The sequence below is a fragment of the Arachis hypogaea genome, chromosome 6 (genome assembly GCF_003086295.3).
Source record: "Arachis hypogaea cultivar Tifrunner chromosome 6, arahy.Tifrunner.gnm2.J5K5, whole genome shotgun sequence".
Lineage (NCBI taxonomy): Eukaryota > Viridiplantae > Streptophyta > Magnoliopsida > Fabales > Fabaceae > Arachis > Arachis hypogaea.
In genome coordinates this window covers 13,979,720-13,996,227 of record NC_092041.1, presented here as the reverse complement: position 1 = coordinate 13,996,227, position 16,508 = coordinate 13,979,720, and the positions used below count along the sequence as shown (strand labels likewise).

The 16,508-nt window shown below is 33.1% G+C and overlaps 3 protein-coding genes across 4 annotated transcripts; 1 reads left to right on the top strand and 2 right to left on the bottom strand.

The window, feature by feature from the left end:
• Window positions 1-656: 656 nt before the first annotated feature.
• Window positions 657-4,122, bottom strand: LOC112696175 (BTB/POZ and MATH domain-containing protein 2). Its single transcript, XM_025748796.3, has 4 exons — window positions 3,378-4,122; window positions 2,111-2,459; window positions 1,380-1,656; window positions 657-1,179 (listed from the first exon to the last, which is right to left on the bottom strand). The coding sequence occupies exons 1-4, from the start codon at window positions 3,803-3,805 to the stop codon at window positions 1,001-1,003; spliced, it is 1,233 nt and encodes a 410-aa protein (XP_025604581.1). The 5' UTR covers window positions 3,806-4,122; the 3' UTR covers window positions 657-1,000.
• Window positions 4,123-5,583: 1,461 nt separating this feature from the next.
• On the top strand, window positions 5,584-9,226 carry LOC112696173 (uncharacterized). Of its 2 annotated transcripts, none has more exons than XM_025748795.3 (5): window positions 5,584-6,013; window positions 6,538-6,718; window positions 7,312-7,723; window positions 8,100-8,150; window positions 8,435-9,226. In XM_025748795.3, exons 1-5 carry the CDS (start codon window positions 5,921-5,923, stop codon window positions 8,928-8,930), a joined length of 1,233 nt encoding a protein of 410 aa, XP_025604580.1. In that variant the 5' UTR covers window positions 5,584-5,920; the 3' UTR covers window positions 8,931-9,226. The 2 variants fall into 2 exon arrangements, with proteins under 2 accessions (XP_025604580.1, XP_025604579.1); XM_025748794.3 differs by having other exon boundaries at window positions 8,432-9,226.
• LOC112696172 (elongation factor Tu, mitochondrial) lies at window positions 8,636-13,718 on the bottom strand. Its single transcript, XM_025748793.2, has 12 exons — window positions 13,411-13,718; window positions 13,044-13,119; window positions 12,791-12,883; window positions 12,602-12,676; window positions 12,209-12,313; window positions 12,020-12,110; window positions 11,706-11,911; window positions 10,873-10,956; window positions 10,620-10,685; window positions 10,477-10,539; window positions 10,131-10,371; window positions 8,636-9,924 (listed from the first exon to the last, which is right to left on the bottom strand). The coding sequence occupies exons 1-12, from the start codon at window positions 13,602-13,604 to the stop codon at window positions 9,854-9,856; spliced, it is 1,365 nt and encodes a 454-aa protein (XP_025604578.1). The 5' UTR covers window positions 13,605-13,718; the 3' UTR covers window positions 8,636-9,853.
• Between the last annotated feature and the right edge of the window lie 2,790 nt (window positions 13,719-16,508).

Here is a 16,508-nt window from a genome sequence, read left to right as displayed (position 1 = left end):
ACTAAAATAACATTTAATACTTAGAAAATATAACATATTTGATTAAATATTTTTTTATATATATAATTTAAATTTTTATTTTTATTTAAAAATATATTTTATCTATTTTTATATGTTATTTTTATTTTAGTAAGTAAATATTAATTTTATTATAAAATTAACTAATAAGATATATTTAAATATCTAAATTAAAATAATAGGACAATATAAAAAAAATTTTAAGTTGATATCTATTTTAATAATTTTTTATCTAAAAGTGATTTTAAATGGTATAAACCAAACAGGATTTATTTTACTATAATCCATTTTGATACAAAAATTACCAAACATAAATCACTTTAACACAAACTTACTTTTGATCAAAATCAAGTTTGCAAAATCAATTTTATGCAAACTCCCGTTTGTAAACTGTAATCCAAACACATACATAGTTTTATAGGAACACAGAAGGCTGTTAAATACTATGTTACACAACAGTTTTATTTATATAAGATAAATCATTAGTTAAGCAACATAACAATCATGACACCACAAATACCGAGGGTATTGCAGTAAAGATGCTTGGCACGCATTGATACAGTTATACAATGGCTTTGATAATAAGGGAGGGATACTGGAAACATATTTGCCAGAACCAGAAGACAAAAGAGGGAGAATGTCATCAGAAAATACCCTTCCCACGTCTTTAAGATGATAACAGCAAACGAATACATGAATTGTGAACACACGCGGCACTTATCAGTGATCACTACTTTCAGACACGTTTCTTTCACAAGAAAGCGAAAATGAACTTAAGATATTACAGAAACTAGAGAGTCAAACGGAGCAGTAAGTAAAATCACAAATTACATTTACGTCTCATACACATGAATTAGCTAAGAAAATTAAAAATTGCCACTAAATCCTATAGAAGATTATCTCGCTATCCTTTTTAAAAAAGGGAGAGTGAAAGAGGACTCTACAGAAAGCAGTTTCAGTTCAGACAGTGTACACAGACTTATTAAAGCCTTTGCTTCACCCGCCTCCCATTTATGTCGCTGCCATCAAGGAGTACATCATTCCTGTGCTTGAACATGAAGTCCGAATGCTCAGTGAATCTAGCCACATACTCCAATAGCTCTGTCAGAACAGAAGGGCAGCTTTCCTTCAAGTAATCAAACCCATCAGTTTGCATCACGGCTGAAAATCCCAAACGGGAGAAATAATTAGTTGATGAAGAAATATAGGTGAATCAATATTTCTATTCAAACCAATCCAGATTAACTTAACATAATAATTCCAGCACTAGGCACTTACGATTTACAATCCCTAATAACCATATTTATCTATTCTAATATTTCGTGAGCAAAGAAGTAGAAATCCAGGGAAGAAAAGCACACCTCTGAGGTTTTCGGAGGTTGCAATAAACTTGAGACAGACTGCTTTTAGCTGAAAACAATGGTGCTGCTCCGCTAAAGCTAAGGTCGTAGCCACAGTGTTTATTGCAACATCTTCACATAGACTCGCTTCACACATCATCCTAAGCCTCTCTAAGGCATACCGATCGGCTGCTGCTAGAAGATGTTGAGCCATCAAGGTTGTTGCCCATTTTGTGTTCAACCCAGTGAGTTCGTGCAGATCAGGTAGAGTGTCCCAGTACATAAAATGAAGCAATGCCTGCAGAAAACGTTTCACAAATCACAACAATAAACAAACCCCGAGTCCCAGACAGCCAGACTATAACCCAGAGCATATGTACATCCAATCCCCCCCCCCCCTCTTTTTTTCCTTTTCTCTTGTTTTCAGAAAAAAAAAAGCACACGCGCGCAACACCAACAAAAGATATAAGAAAAATACTACTTGTCCTTTAAAATTCAGTCTTAGTCAGCCTTTTTAAGGATTTATTATTATTTAATTAATTTGAATACCCACTTTCACGTACTAATTTTAAAAAAAAATCAGGTAAGTTACTTGTTTTTTATTTTCTCTCTCTTCTAAAGGATGAATAAAGGAGAATATTTAAAGGATACCTAGTTGCATTGAAAATATAAATATGCTAATGTCCAAAACCCCAAGCATTCGGAAACACAAAGCAAATTGAAAAAGAATCACAAAAAGCATTTAATCATACCTTAAAGACTGGAGCCTCCATATCTTCAACTTTTATACAATCGGTATTCTGATCTTTCATAGGACCAAAAAGTTGGGCTCTGAAAACGGGTGATCGTGCAGCTATTACCAATTTATGGGCTGCAAAAATTTCTCCATTCACTTCAAAACTCACATCAGTTCCTCTTCCGCTTTGCAGTAGTTGACCAAATTGCTCACCAATGTTAGATGGTGGAATTGCTATAGAATAGATTCTAGGGCCTTCTGTGCGTGATCTCACAACACCAACACTACAATTCACAGATAGACAATCGTCTTTAAGGTAGTCAGACGTCTCTAGAGCCATTCTCTTAAAGAACCGTTTGTAACCCCTGAAACACACAATACCAAACAATCAATCAGCATTTCCCAAACTCTTTCGACTGGCTTAGAACAAGCACTTGTGTGTGCATGGGTGCACATAAACCACAAATGAGACAAATAAGGATCTGTTTGTTTTTATTTCATTTTTAGTGTTGTCTATTTCAAAATTTTGTAAGCTAAACTGGAAGAACACAGTAAAAGAAATATAAAAAAAATGTTTTCACTGCCTCCTTCATAAAACACAAACCCCAAAAGCGGAGAAAATTTAGAAACATGAAATGAAAATAAAACCCAATTAGGCCACAAATGTTCCTATTACATCATGCCCACAAAAAATCATACTCAACATAGTTGATTTAGTGACAAATTTGCACATTATTGAAGTAATTGTTTTGCATGCAATTACTCATAAACAACATGCGAATTACCTCTTCCTACCACCCCAAAACACCTCTTCCTCGAATTAGTATTCCATTAACCATTTCCATAACATCAACACATATAGCCCGGTCACACAGCTGAACCATCCCCATAAACATATGAAACGCATACCAAATGATCAGATTACGTAAAATGGTAATCCAACAGCATCATTCAAAACAAAATAGATGGGTGATTTCCCAAGGAAGAAGTACTCAAATTACTTAAAATCAACATAATTCACTTATTGTAAATAAACATAACAGCTATCAGTCACAGTTAAAAACCACAAGTTAACATACATGCACAGTGATCGAAACCAATTCAAACGCCACACATGCCGAAAATATACTTCCAAACAATAATTACAGGAACCACAGGTATACAATCGATATAAATCCACAACTATATAAATGAAAACAAAGGCTGAGGTAAATAAATCAAGACTAAAACCTTTTCTCTAAATCGCCAAACCCCAAACAAAAAAGACAAAAAATTGAACATACCACATGCTCCCCCGGTACTTCAACGTGTACGGCCCGCTTTCGAGCGTCCTCTCGAAATGGCTATGGACCTTATGCCTCTCCTTCCCACTCTGATCCAAAAGGGTCAGCTCAAAGAGCGCCCTAACGTCGGTGCCGTCGCTGGCGAGAGCGATGAATAGAGAAACATAGGTGGCATTGTCCTCAACGCTCTTTCCATCAGGGTAAAAGTAGATCGCCCAATCGTACCCACCAACCGAGAACGTATCCGAGGCCACGTACTTCCCAATCCCAATCCCCTTCGAGAGAGAATACCCCGTGATCTTGAAATGATGAGACCCCCTAACTGTTTCGGTGACGGAAGTAGACGACGTCGTTACCGGAGCCGAAGACGAAGACGGCGATGCGGACTTGGAGGACGGCTTCGCGGTTTCTCGGAAAATCTTACCCATGCGCGAGAGCCACCGTAGCTAAATCGATCGAATTGTTCGGAAATTGACGCCGATCGAGGGTTTTGGGATGAAATGGGAATGGGAAATTCGGGGCGCGGATTACAGTATGTGAGTTTGATTGAGTGAGTAATTGGACGAACTTGGTGAGAAAATCTCGGGTTCCAATAGAGGAATTGTCAGATTCTGGAAGCTGAATTTCTAGGGTTTCGAATTTGGGTTCACGGAACCGAAGAGAGGGGGAAGACAGAGAAGGAAAGAATAGAGAGAGAAACACGAAACTCAGAAATGAAATGACGAATAAAGGCCTCACTCAGCATGGCTTTAAATAATAATAGGTTTTTTTTTTATTTCTTGCAGGGATAATAAAAATGAATTATTGGGAACTAGGAAGACGCGCATCTACACGACTCACGTGTTTATTTTAAACGTTATTAGTAGTAATCATTTTTGTTTAAGCTCATTTCTTACGTAGTGAATACTGAATAGTGCATCTTTCTTTATAATGTTACAATTCCTTTGTTTTTTCCTTTCTCTCATGTTTGCTCTATTTTCGCGTGGTAGGTTAACAAATTAGAAATTGTTAATATGGTATTAAACATATTTAATATATATTTTAAGATTTAATATAATTGTCCATTCCAATATTTAATTAATTTTAATTATTAAAAAGAAAAATTAATGTCATATAAGGTACAAAATATAAATATAAATCAACGTATATAACAATTTTTTTTCCATACAAATAAGTTGAAAGGTGTATATAGGGATTTAGAGTTAGTTTGATAAAGTTTTTAGTTTTTGAAAATAATTTATTTGAATTATCTATTAAATATAGTGTTTTAAAAGTGATAGTATTATGTTGTAATTTAAATTAAATATAATTTTTTAAAAAGAATACATAAATAAATATTTTTTTAATAAGTATAGGTAATAATAATTATGTTTAGTAAAATGATTTTTAAAATTTAAATAAATTATAATATATGTAAGTATAATAATAAATTTAAATTTTTTAATATATAAAATTATATTAGATTTTTCAAATTTTGTTAAACATCAATTATCTTTAAGAAATATATCCAACTTTTAAAAGCTTGTAAATATAAACATATGATTTCTTATTTACTAAATACAAAATAAAATACTTGTATTTTTTAAAATGATAAATAATTTTTTGTAAAAATGTTATCAAATCAAGCCTTAATCTATAATAAGAATTATGTAATATTTTGTTGTGATAGGATTATGAATTACTTCTTTCATTTTAAATTAATTGTCTTTTTAATTTAATTTAATTTTAAATTAATTATTGTTTGAAATTTTAATATTTATTAATTAATTTATAATTATTTTACTCTCACATGTTTATTGAAAAATGAGTACTAATAGAAATTATAATCATAAAAGAGAAAATATATAATGATTAATAAAATATGCTTTTATCTTTACATTTAAATTTGTAACTTTTAACAATTAATCAATTCGAAAAAAGATTTTTTAAAACTAGAAAATTAGTAAAGTGAGAGAAATAATTTTATTATATATGACTTATGAGTTATACAAAAAAATCTTTCGCAAAATTAAAAATGAAAATTTGATTACTATTAAACTTATATATATTCTCATTTTTTATATTTCATTTTCATTACTTTAGTGAAATTTAGTCCGTATCATATTACCTTTTGATTGAAGAATAATGAAAAAATTTTTACTTGCTTCTCATCTTACCAACCTTTCAATTTTAATTTATCTAACCCATTTTAATTATATCTTTGCTTAAGGAAAATATATAAATAATGAGCGGCAGAGAGAGAGAGTTTAGAGTTGTCATTTACCGAGTCCAATTTGGATTATGACGCTCTTCAATGCCATTGGTTCTCTCGTTTTTGGAAGTTTCTGGAATAAATAAGTGGATCTCTCACCTTCATTTATTTTATTTTATTTATTACTGTTTATTTTGGTCAATACAATTTTTGTGCAGCTGATTGGTCTGATGTCACCAAAAAACGAACTTGCATAAAATCTCCGGAGATTTGAGGTGCAGGAAGCGATAGAGCAGATGGGGTTCTGACGGAAAAACCAAAGGAGGGAGCTTTTGGATTCTTAGACCACCAAATGCTTCAGAGACTCTGTTTGATGGCTTCTCGTGGTTACCCTCCAGGCCTTGTATTGCACCCGGAATTTTCCTTCTCCTCCACTAATACCAAAGTAAACATCCATTTTATGATCTTAGAATTTCTTCAAGTTTTGAAATTTTGATGGTGGTTGTGAATTTTTTGAGCTGTTTTGTTTTAAAATCTCTGTACTTTGTATGAATTCTTTTGGTATGTTTGGTATTTTTGATGGAAGGGACAGATGGGAGGGTAATTATTTTAATTTCAAGTTTGGATAATTATAACAAGTTTTACTATGATGAATGATTGGATGATTGATTTGGAGGCTACATGATAAGTTTTCTCTAGGTTCATATGATTTTAAACAATTGTTTACTCAAAGCAAACAAATGTATGCTCCAAACTCCTCCATCCAAATATGGTTGTAGTTATGATTGTGTTAGAAGTTGTATACAGCTGTAGATAATGAATCATAACTGATGTATGGGATAAAAATTTGGGGTTGAAATTTCATGGATGACTCTAAGATGCCATTACTCCGGAAAATTGCATATGCATGACCATTTAGTTGTGTGCTTGTGTATAGTTATTCATCTGTTTATCTTCTTTTTATGGTAGGTTTGTCAAACATCCTTGCCTGCATTAGGAGCTGCACCCGACATTATCACATATCGATATCCTTGTCTTAAGTCGCATCCAAATGAGGAGTCACGGAAATCTAGAAGTGAGCTACTGGATTACAATCAGCTTATCAATGTTGAGTTCTCAGCTCAAAGGCCGATATTTATTGACATCCAACGTATGATATATCCAGCCATTTTTACTGTTTGCTGTTTCTTTGATGATGTATAGTTATTTGTGTGTTAGCAGGACTTCGTTCCCACCTTGTGTTGCAACTGCTCACTGCTGTTTAATCTTTTAATTTATTATTCTATCTCATTTTGTATAGACTAATTATGTGGCGAAGTCGACTGTTGGCTAGCCACAATACCTAAAGTTCTATTTGTTGATGTACTTGTCCAGTAAACACATCAAATTTCAACATCGCTGAGTGGTTCTTGTGATTTGATGACCTCCAATATTTGATTGAATGTGTCATTGACCATCAGGGATGGAGTGTATCATCTTTATTTCAATTTACCAATGAGATGTTAAATCCAATGATCAATAGATTAGACATGAGAGTGATAACTACAGATTAGATATCAGAGTTACAAGATTGGTTTGTTCTCTCAGTTATTATGTATTTTGCACTATATTGCAGATGATAAAAATTCAGTTGATAACCATGCATGTACTCTTCAGATGCTTAAGATGATTTATGCTGCTAATTTTTCTTGTATTATCTTATTATTCTGGCTTCTGAGTAAGATCATTTGTCAATGGTTGCAGAGAGCTGCCCAAATCCAGTACTTCTCAGCTCTGGCATTGTTGAACAATGCACAAAGCGTGATAAGATCTTGCAGGTTCTACAGTCCAGGACTGCTGAACCAGGCATAGATGGAGAAAATTTATCTCTGTTATTGGACTTGACAAAATTGCAATTGCCAGGCATTGATAAAGCGCAACGATTGTCATCTCCTTTCTGGCCAAATAGTGAATTCTACATCCCAAAGCCTTTACTGGAATTTGTTCAAGATTCAGCTATTACTTCAAAGATTACAGTTCATCCAGATGGTCAAGTCACATTTATGGGTTCTGCGATTGAGATGAAAGATTTTCTTGCTGCAGTGGCTGAGTCATACATATTGGAAAATTCGCATAATGGGGAAAAGAAGTCTATGCTTGTTCCGTACTTTAGTAGGTATAAAATTCAACTTGTTTAATCTTAAAATATTATCCTTTCAAATGTTGATAGGTACCGGTCTTTGCATGATGAAGTCATAATGTTGTTAACTCTATTGTGTATAAATTACAACCAGTTGAAAAATTATGTCCATTAATGTGTAAAATTGAGTGGCTTAATGATGAAGGATAAAAATCCTAGCATCAAATCCGTAGCACTCATATAAATTTATTATGGAGTATTGGTGTTTCATATCACTGCATGTTCGATAATCAATATTAATTAGTTTGAACCAATTTCTTTACTTTATGTTCAATCTCTGGATTTGATGGCCTATCATTGCTAGTTTCATACTGATAAGCTGACTTTTGCTGATATTCAATATTATTGACAGAGGCCAATTCTCCTTGAAGATTGAGTCTGCCTTAACTGCTCCATTAAAGAGGTATGTAAAATATACTTTTCCTAGCACCTGTTTTCTGACTTTGGAAGGGGTTTGATTTTTTCCAATAGGCAAACCATCAATCTCTACCATCCAACCTTGGAAGTTTAGCATTTAAATTTAAACTACTGAGATAGTTTGACTATTAAAAGTTAACTCAAGAAAACAGAAGTATGTTTCACACAATGATTAAATAATTTCTAAGGTTCTTCAACTTATGATTTAGCCATATGGTGAATTGTTGATGAAGAAATATTTACATTTAATGGTTGTCTTTTGCTTAGCAGTCCTGAGAAAGTCAAAATGAAGCCATCTCAAAAAAAGAAAAAGAAGCTTAGCACCGAGAGGGATCTCTACAAGAGGAACGGCATGCATGCATGCGAGAGCCTTCTGTCATTGATGGTAGACAAGAAGCAACGCCGGCAAACAGCAATGCTCTCTTTGAAGAAATCTGGCCCTGAGCTTTCCGAGCTGCTGACACAATTCTCTGCTGGTATTGCTGGGACCGGCCTCGCTGTCCTGCTATCTGTTATGTGTGAGCTTGCATGTGGAAGGATTCCCATTTCTGCATCTAAGATGTTCAATACAGTGTTTGGATTTGCATTGGTTTGGCTTTCTTGGGCAGTAAATAAGCTAAGGGCTACAGTAGTCAGCATTAGCAAGAATGCAGGGAAGTCAGGATCAAAAGAAGAGGACATGATTCAGAAACTAGACAAGAGCATACAGGGAATCTACTGGAGCGCCGCAGCATTGCTAGCGGTTGCAGTGCTGAGGCTTGCTTGAATTGACCAACTACCATTGCCAGATACATGGAAGAGTAGTTTGAACAAGTTTAACTGCCAAAATTTCTGGTTTGATGTTTATACCTAGCTGTGAAGGTTGAAGCTAATAAGCTAAAGCCTTAGCTCGGTTTTTAAGTTAGTTCTAGTAAGAGAGCTTCAAGGAACAATGTATATCAACACTTGGTTGTTATTGTTGATGTTATATGTAACATACAATTTTGGAATGTGATCAGTGTTAATAGAACCATGTTTGATGAATGCTTTGCACAGCCAATGAAAATCAAGTCTTTGAATCTACTTATGTTACATTGTTTACTCCCTCTGGTATATCAATGCTCCAAATTTTCAATACAAAAGGAGCACGTCTTGTAATGGAATGACTTTTTTTGGTGACTTTTGTAATGGAATGACTTAAAAAGGAAAAAAATTTAACTTAGTATGACGAATTAAAGTTCCACGGTATAGTCTAACAAAAATGATTAACATAAAATGATGCTAAAATATATGCTAACAGATAATTTTTGTGCTGTATTATGCAAATCACCACATACAAATTGAGAATGATGGCAAAAGCGAAAGCGATACTTTCTTAGTTTATGATAAATTTAGTCAATTAACCAAAATATAGGACATCAATATATTCATCCAGTTTTGTAAACAAAATCGGTTTACTAATGAGCATTATTGTAAAAGAGAGAAAGATGATTCACAAATTATTTTTAATGGTCTGCAGCAACCAAGAGAACGTTGACAAAATTTAAACTACAAAAATGAATTAAGGTGAGCTTCTCTAAAATTTACTCAATTTCATCCAAAACAACTGCTAAATATTTTAATTGATTGCGACGTCGTCGTAATTTGAAGATAATAGTAAAGTCTCAGGGCTTCCAACCCTTTTTGAAGAATTGAAGAACGGCATGCATATTAAGTCAGTACTTTTGACACCACACCTGCACCAACTGTTCTGCCTCCTTCTCTCAAAGCAAATCTTTGTCCTGAAAAAACAAACAGCAATTGGCAAAGCAAAGTTTTAACGCTCCCATCATAAAATGCATTAGATGATTCAATGGGTAAATAAACGAGCTACAAAGGCTAAAAGAAAAGGCAAGGATAACATTGTATAGCATGTGGATAATGTGGTTAGGTAGCAACAGGAACAGGTTGCGATGATAAATTCCTCTTGACCTACAGTTTTACTGACCTTGTTCAAGTGGAACAGCTGAAATTAATTCGAACACAGCAGTCACGTTGTCTCCAGGCATAACCATCTTGACATTTTCGGGCAATTCTACTTTTCCAGTGACATCAGCAGTTCTCAAGTAAAACTGAGGTCTGTAGTTAGAGAAGAAAGCAGTATGTCGCCCACCCTCATCTTTTGTGAGTACATATATCTCCGCCTCAAACTTTTTGTATGTTTTTACAGAACCAGGCTTGGCAATAACCTTTTTTTTAATACAAATACATTGTCAGATAAGTGGTTGAATGTGGGGTTTCACGTTGCATACACAAGCACTAAGAAAGGGAAAAGTTTGATAATTGCAACTAACCTGACCACGTTGAATGTCCTCACGCTTCAGACCTCGAAGAAGAAGACCAACATTGTCACCAGCCTATGAAAATATAAAAAGACTCATTGGTTTCGCAAATGCCATGTGAGAAGTCATTGTGGATAAATATGCAAATCACTCACCTGTCCTTGGTCTAAAATCTTCTTGAACATCTCAACTCCAGTAACTGTTGTTTTAAGAGGGCCACCCTGAACAGAAAAACTCAGTTTTAGAACCCACCACTACATATGCCCATCTAAGAAAAAACCATTACATCACTAAATTTGCAAATAAAGAATATTAAGACAAAAATTCAGCAATTGTCATTTTTAATAAAATGGAATGCATTAAAATTAAAAGAATGCCAAAACCCAGGAAAAGCCTTGGTGAACAAACCTGCATTAGACCCAAAACCTCCACTTCATCACCAACTTTTATGATTCCTTGCTCAACACGGCCGGTGGCAACTGTTCCTCGTCCCTTCATCAAAAAATAAATTATAAGGAAGCTGAAGTAACATTCTGGAAATCATAGCTTAAATCACAATGTGACTTTCGAATGTTCAAGAGCAAACCAAAGAAGGTTTTCATGAGCACTAAACAGCATTGATAAAAAATGTATAAGTAAATTTTGACACCGATTAAGAAAAGGGGGGGGGGGGGAGTGGGGGACAAAGAATCAACATTTAACTATCGGCCTATCGAGTTAGTGCTCAAAATGGTTCCTAAAAGATCACACAAAAATCAATTTGGTCCTTCAAAGATTCTAATTTGTACTCTCAAAGATATCCACAAGCATACTCGGTTTGTTCATTAACTTCTTGTTGATGTGTCACTAATAACTATTGACATGTAAGGTAAAGCTTGCCATGTATTACGTTCTTAACGTGCCACATGACAAGTCAGCAGCAAGTTAATCAAAGGACCAACCTGACTCACATTAGTATCTTTCAAAGATCAAATTGAAGCATTGAATCTCTTAGGAACCAAATTAACTCATCTATAATCTTTCAAGGACCAATTTGAACATTAACCCCTTAACTATCATATCCAATATTCCAATTGAAAAAAGATATATGCAAAAAGTGTTCCACCAACAAGAAGGTTAAACTAGCCATGACTAAAATATCAAAGAATCAAATATTGAAAGAATATTATTACATGTTCTTCCCATATTCAATTTATTCAGCTTAAAAAATCCATAGGAACTTTAAGTTCATTCCCATATACCTGAATTGAAAAAACATCTTCAATGGGCATAAGGAAAGGCTTGTCAAGTTGGCGAACTGGGTCAGGAATGTATTCATCTACAGCATCCATTAATTTTAGAATGGCCTTTCTTCCAATTTCGTCATTTGTACCCTGTAAAGCAGACAATGCTGAGCCTCTGATGATGGGGATTTCATCTCCAGGGAACTTGTAGAAGCTTAGAAGCTCTGCCAGATTCATAATTAACATAAGCAAACGTTCGAACACATGGAAAACAGAAATCTATGCACGCATACTATTTACAAATAAGGCAAAATCCTAGAAAATCACCCTACCCCGGAGCTCCATTTCTACAAGTTCTAACAACTCTGGATCATCGACAGCATCAACTTTATTCAAAAAGCACACCAGAGAAGGCACACCGACCTGCATATATCATGTCAAGATATTAATATGGCAGAAGGTAACTCAGGAGCTAAAAGTTTACTTGGATTATGTACAAACCACTTCAATAGGGTACCTACTTGGCGAGCAAGAAGAATGTGCTCCTTGGTTTGGGGCATTGGTCCATCAGGAGCAGATACAACAAGTATTCCACCATCCATTTGTGCAGCTCCTGTAATCATATTCTGCACGATGGCTAGTTGTTATATATGTGCATAGTCCCACATGCACAAAATTGCAGAAGCATAACTTATGCATTAAAAGTCAAGTCAGGATATAAATTATCTTGTGATCCACACTTAAATAAATAAATAAAAATCATCTCATTCCACCACCTTGTCATACTAGTAGAAGTGTGGAACAATCCTAGGTAACAACTCAATCACTCTTTTACAACTTAGTTGCGCAATTTCTGTTGGGCAATACTAATTATAATTAACATTTTTTCCATTAAGCAAACGTTTTAAGCTTACTTTGACATAATCAGCATGTCCAGGGCAGTCAACATGTGCATAGTGTCGTTTAGCAGTCTCATACTCAACGTGTGCCTGAAAATTTAAACATTGAGCAAGTACATATCATAAGGGCAGGAATTGTAAAATGAACTAAATTCACTGCATGGCCACAATGGCCTGCCAAAATGAACAACGTTATGTCCCAACCGTTGCAATTGTAATTCCTCTCTTCTTCTCTTCAGGAGCCTTATCAATTTCATCAAAGGCTATAGCCTTAGCTTTTCCTTCATCGGCTAAAACCTGATCAAAGGTAAGACGAAATAACTCCATAAGATAATCCTTTTTTTCAAATTTAATTTACTATAGCATCGTGGGAATGGAAAAGGACGAGCTAGACAAAAGTGGAGTAACATGAACAACATGATGATAATGAAAATGTAGAGTAAGATGGAACTGAAACCTTGGTAATTGCTGCGGTGAGTGTAGTCTTCCCATGATCAACGTGCCCAATAGTTCCAACATTAACATGGGGTTTTCTGTCAGCAAAAGAAACCTCAGAGCAATAAGAGGAAATGTAAAAGGCAACAACTTGAGACTTCTGACATGAAGTAACCAAAAGGCTCCTTACAATCACAGAATCACATACTATCCAAACAAATCCAAGAACCCATTCATCTAAGTTCAAATCAACTTCCAAAAACAAATCACACCATAACTCTACTTTCACAGGTAAAAATCTAATTTTTCCTTTCATAAAGCATTAAGTTAGAAACCAAGCACAATGTTGGGAACACCATGAGAGGTGAAATTGAAGTATCAAAACTTACGTTCTGGTGAAGGTGGCCATGGATCTCCACCAAGGATTGGAAGAAGAAGAAGATGAAGAAGAAGGAGAGAGCTTGTCATTTGAAAAGGGGGATTCAGAGAGAGGGGGGAAGGGTCTGCAACCAGAAGAGAAGATTTGAGAAGAAAATGGGAAGAGTCGCCTAGAACTTGAATTCCTGAGAGCAATAGTAGCCATTGGAGCTTGATGAGGATTTTGACTTGTGAGTGAGGAGAGGGAGAAGCCCTAAAAGAAGAAAGGGAAGAACAGAGAGGCGAGGGTTTTAGGAGCGAGAGTGAGTACTGAGTAGTGAGCAGAGAGGTGAAGTTGCAGGGTTTTAGTTTTTGATGGGCTTCCGACACCGGCCCGAAATTTTCGTGTGGCCCAAATCTTGCAACTGTGTTTTTTTTCGGACATGGACAGAGAAAAACTATTAACAACCGTTTAGTTAGTTGGGTCACAGTTACTGTTTCTTTCTTTCCAAAGTCAAATTCAGACTCCCAGCATGACCCAAAAAAAAAAGTCTAGGGCCAGCAATTCTTATATTTTCTAGCCAACACTCAACTATCAAAAGAAAAATGAATGATTTCTTACCATTGGATATAATCTCACACCATTAAAAATATTATTGATAACCAATTAATGATTACAAGATATCAAAGTTATTGACCCCCTAATATTACTCAAAAATAAATTCAGACTCTCACTAACTAAATTGCATTAGTCAATCATAAATTTACTAATCTACTTAAACAAGTATCAAAAATTCATCTTGCATATACAATAATTTATTAGTCAATATAAATTAATTCTTATTTTACTAGACTAGAAAATATCATAAAAATAAATAAATAAATCAGAATCTCAATTGCATCATTCTATAAGAAACAATTTTTAAGAAAAGAAAAATTTGCCTGTTCTTATTAGAACAAATCAATATTTTTATTTTTATACTATCTATTTTATTTTTATTTTATTAATATTTTAAAATTTAATTAAAAATATAATAATAAATTTATAATATTAATGTGAAAAACAGTTAATTTATCAAAATAAAAACACACATTTAATTTACTCTCTCAGCACTTACAAATTTCTCCAATTTCCATAGCTATAAAGTCGCCATTGAGTATTATATTTGAGACTAATATATATTTAAAAAAAATGAAAAAATTGGTTTGCCTATGAAAATATAGATAGAGAAGCCTTTTTACCAAGTAGCAAATATAATATCACTGTTCATCAAATTGTATCATTTTCTAAAAGCTACTAAAATAAATAAACAAAACGTCTAATAATAAGGAGATTAGAAAATTTGTGCTTGAAATTCTAAACAATTATGTTTCGTCTACATAAATGTTTTAGTAGCTTCTATGCCTTATACTTGGTCAAAATTCTCTCCGTTGGAGAATAATCAAGAAAATAATGATTATGATTATTAACAGCAATAATAGTCTCTAGAATTCGGAAAATACATCTATATATATTCTCTTAACTTATAATAAGTATGGTAATAAACATTATCAACGGTGGAAACTAAGACTGCAAAGTAGAACAGAATCTTTGGAAATTGGAAATGCTTTGTTATGTTTCTACGAAATGACTTCTTCTTTTCTTGAATTAGAGCTAGAGAAACATACATTTGCTTGTTACATTTATATATAATAATAACTTCATTTGATTTGAACATGTGGTAAAACATTTTTAGTCAATTAAACTCAGCATCTATTAGTGCTTATTACTGTATATACTATTACTCATGCACCAAGACAAAAATTAACTAGCTATAAACTTTATAGCATCTATAAAAAAAATTAGATCATTATTATATATGAGAATATATATGATGTTGACAAACAAGTATTTAAGAGACAACAAAGTTATAGAATTTTCGGGTGCTCTCCACACAACATCTATTATATACACATAAATAGAAATTAATTAAGAATCCAGGTCTGGCATATTTGCACAATCAAAAACCAAAACCTAAAAACAAACATAATATAATGTACATACATTATTAGCTGTTATAGGGAACAATAAAAATCAGGCCATTAATTTTTAATTATCATATTTGGTATAACTACGTTAAAAATTCACATAAAAATGTTTAGAATTATTTTTACATGAATATATAAATTTGAATACTAACAGGCCAGGTGTCATCTAGTTAAATTCAATAAAAAGATATTCAAATAATTCTTTTTACAAACAATTTTTTATCGTTTTTTCCTTTTATTTTATATTATTTAGATTTAAACTAAACTAAATATTTTAGTTGAATCAAATGTATATATAACATGTATTAATATTTTACCTTGAATATTTATGTGAAAATTACTTTAAACATTTTAGGTTTTTTACAAATAAGTATAATCTCAAAATAAGAAAAATAGGATATGCAAAAAATCTTACGATATACAATAAAATAAAAAGAAAACAATTATATTTAACGAGTAATATATACTACACATTTAAGTCCTTTTATGAATTCAGTTTAATCAAATTAAATAATAAGACTTTGAGTAATTATATCCATAACTTACCTATTAACTCATTTTTATTGATATTAAACTAACTTAATTAGATTTAATTAACAAATATATTTAAATGTATAATATTATTTATTATAAGCAGAACTAAACATTTTAATTTGATCTGTCCCTACTTTGTGATACCATCTTAAACAGTTAAACCTTTTAATTAATAGTGAGTTGTTTTCCACCTGAAAGTCATTTGTGTTTTTGTCTTCTATATATATACATGCATTTAGTTTAGTTGATGCAAGTGCAATGCAAGTGGAACCAAGCTTCCTAAACTTTCCCATTATGTGATTATTCTTTGCAACTAACCTTTGTTTATTTAATTTCTCCAATTAAATTTATATCAAACCCTCTCTTTTTCTTGGAATCAGATGCTATTAGCTGCCCCCTTTGAAAAACCTTAACTAGTGTGTGTGTTTTTGTTTTTTCCATCTTAAGAACTTCGCCGCCAAAATTGCCTTTAACAATTCCTATCATACAAAAATAATAGGTAATAGTAGTTAAAGTAGTGTCTGTCAATTTCTACCACATCACATTCCATTGGAAAAGTTCTATATAT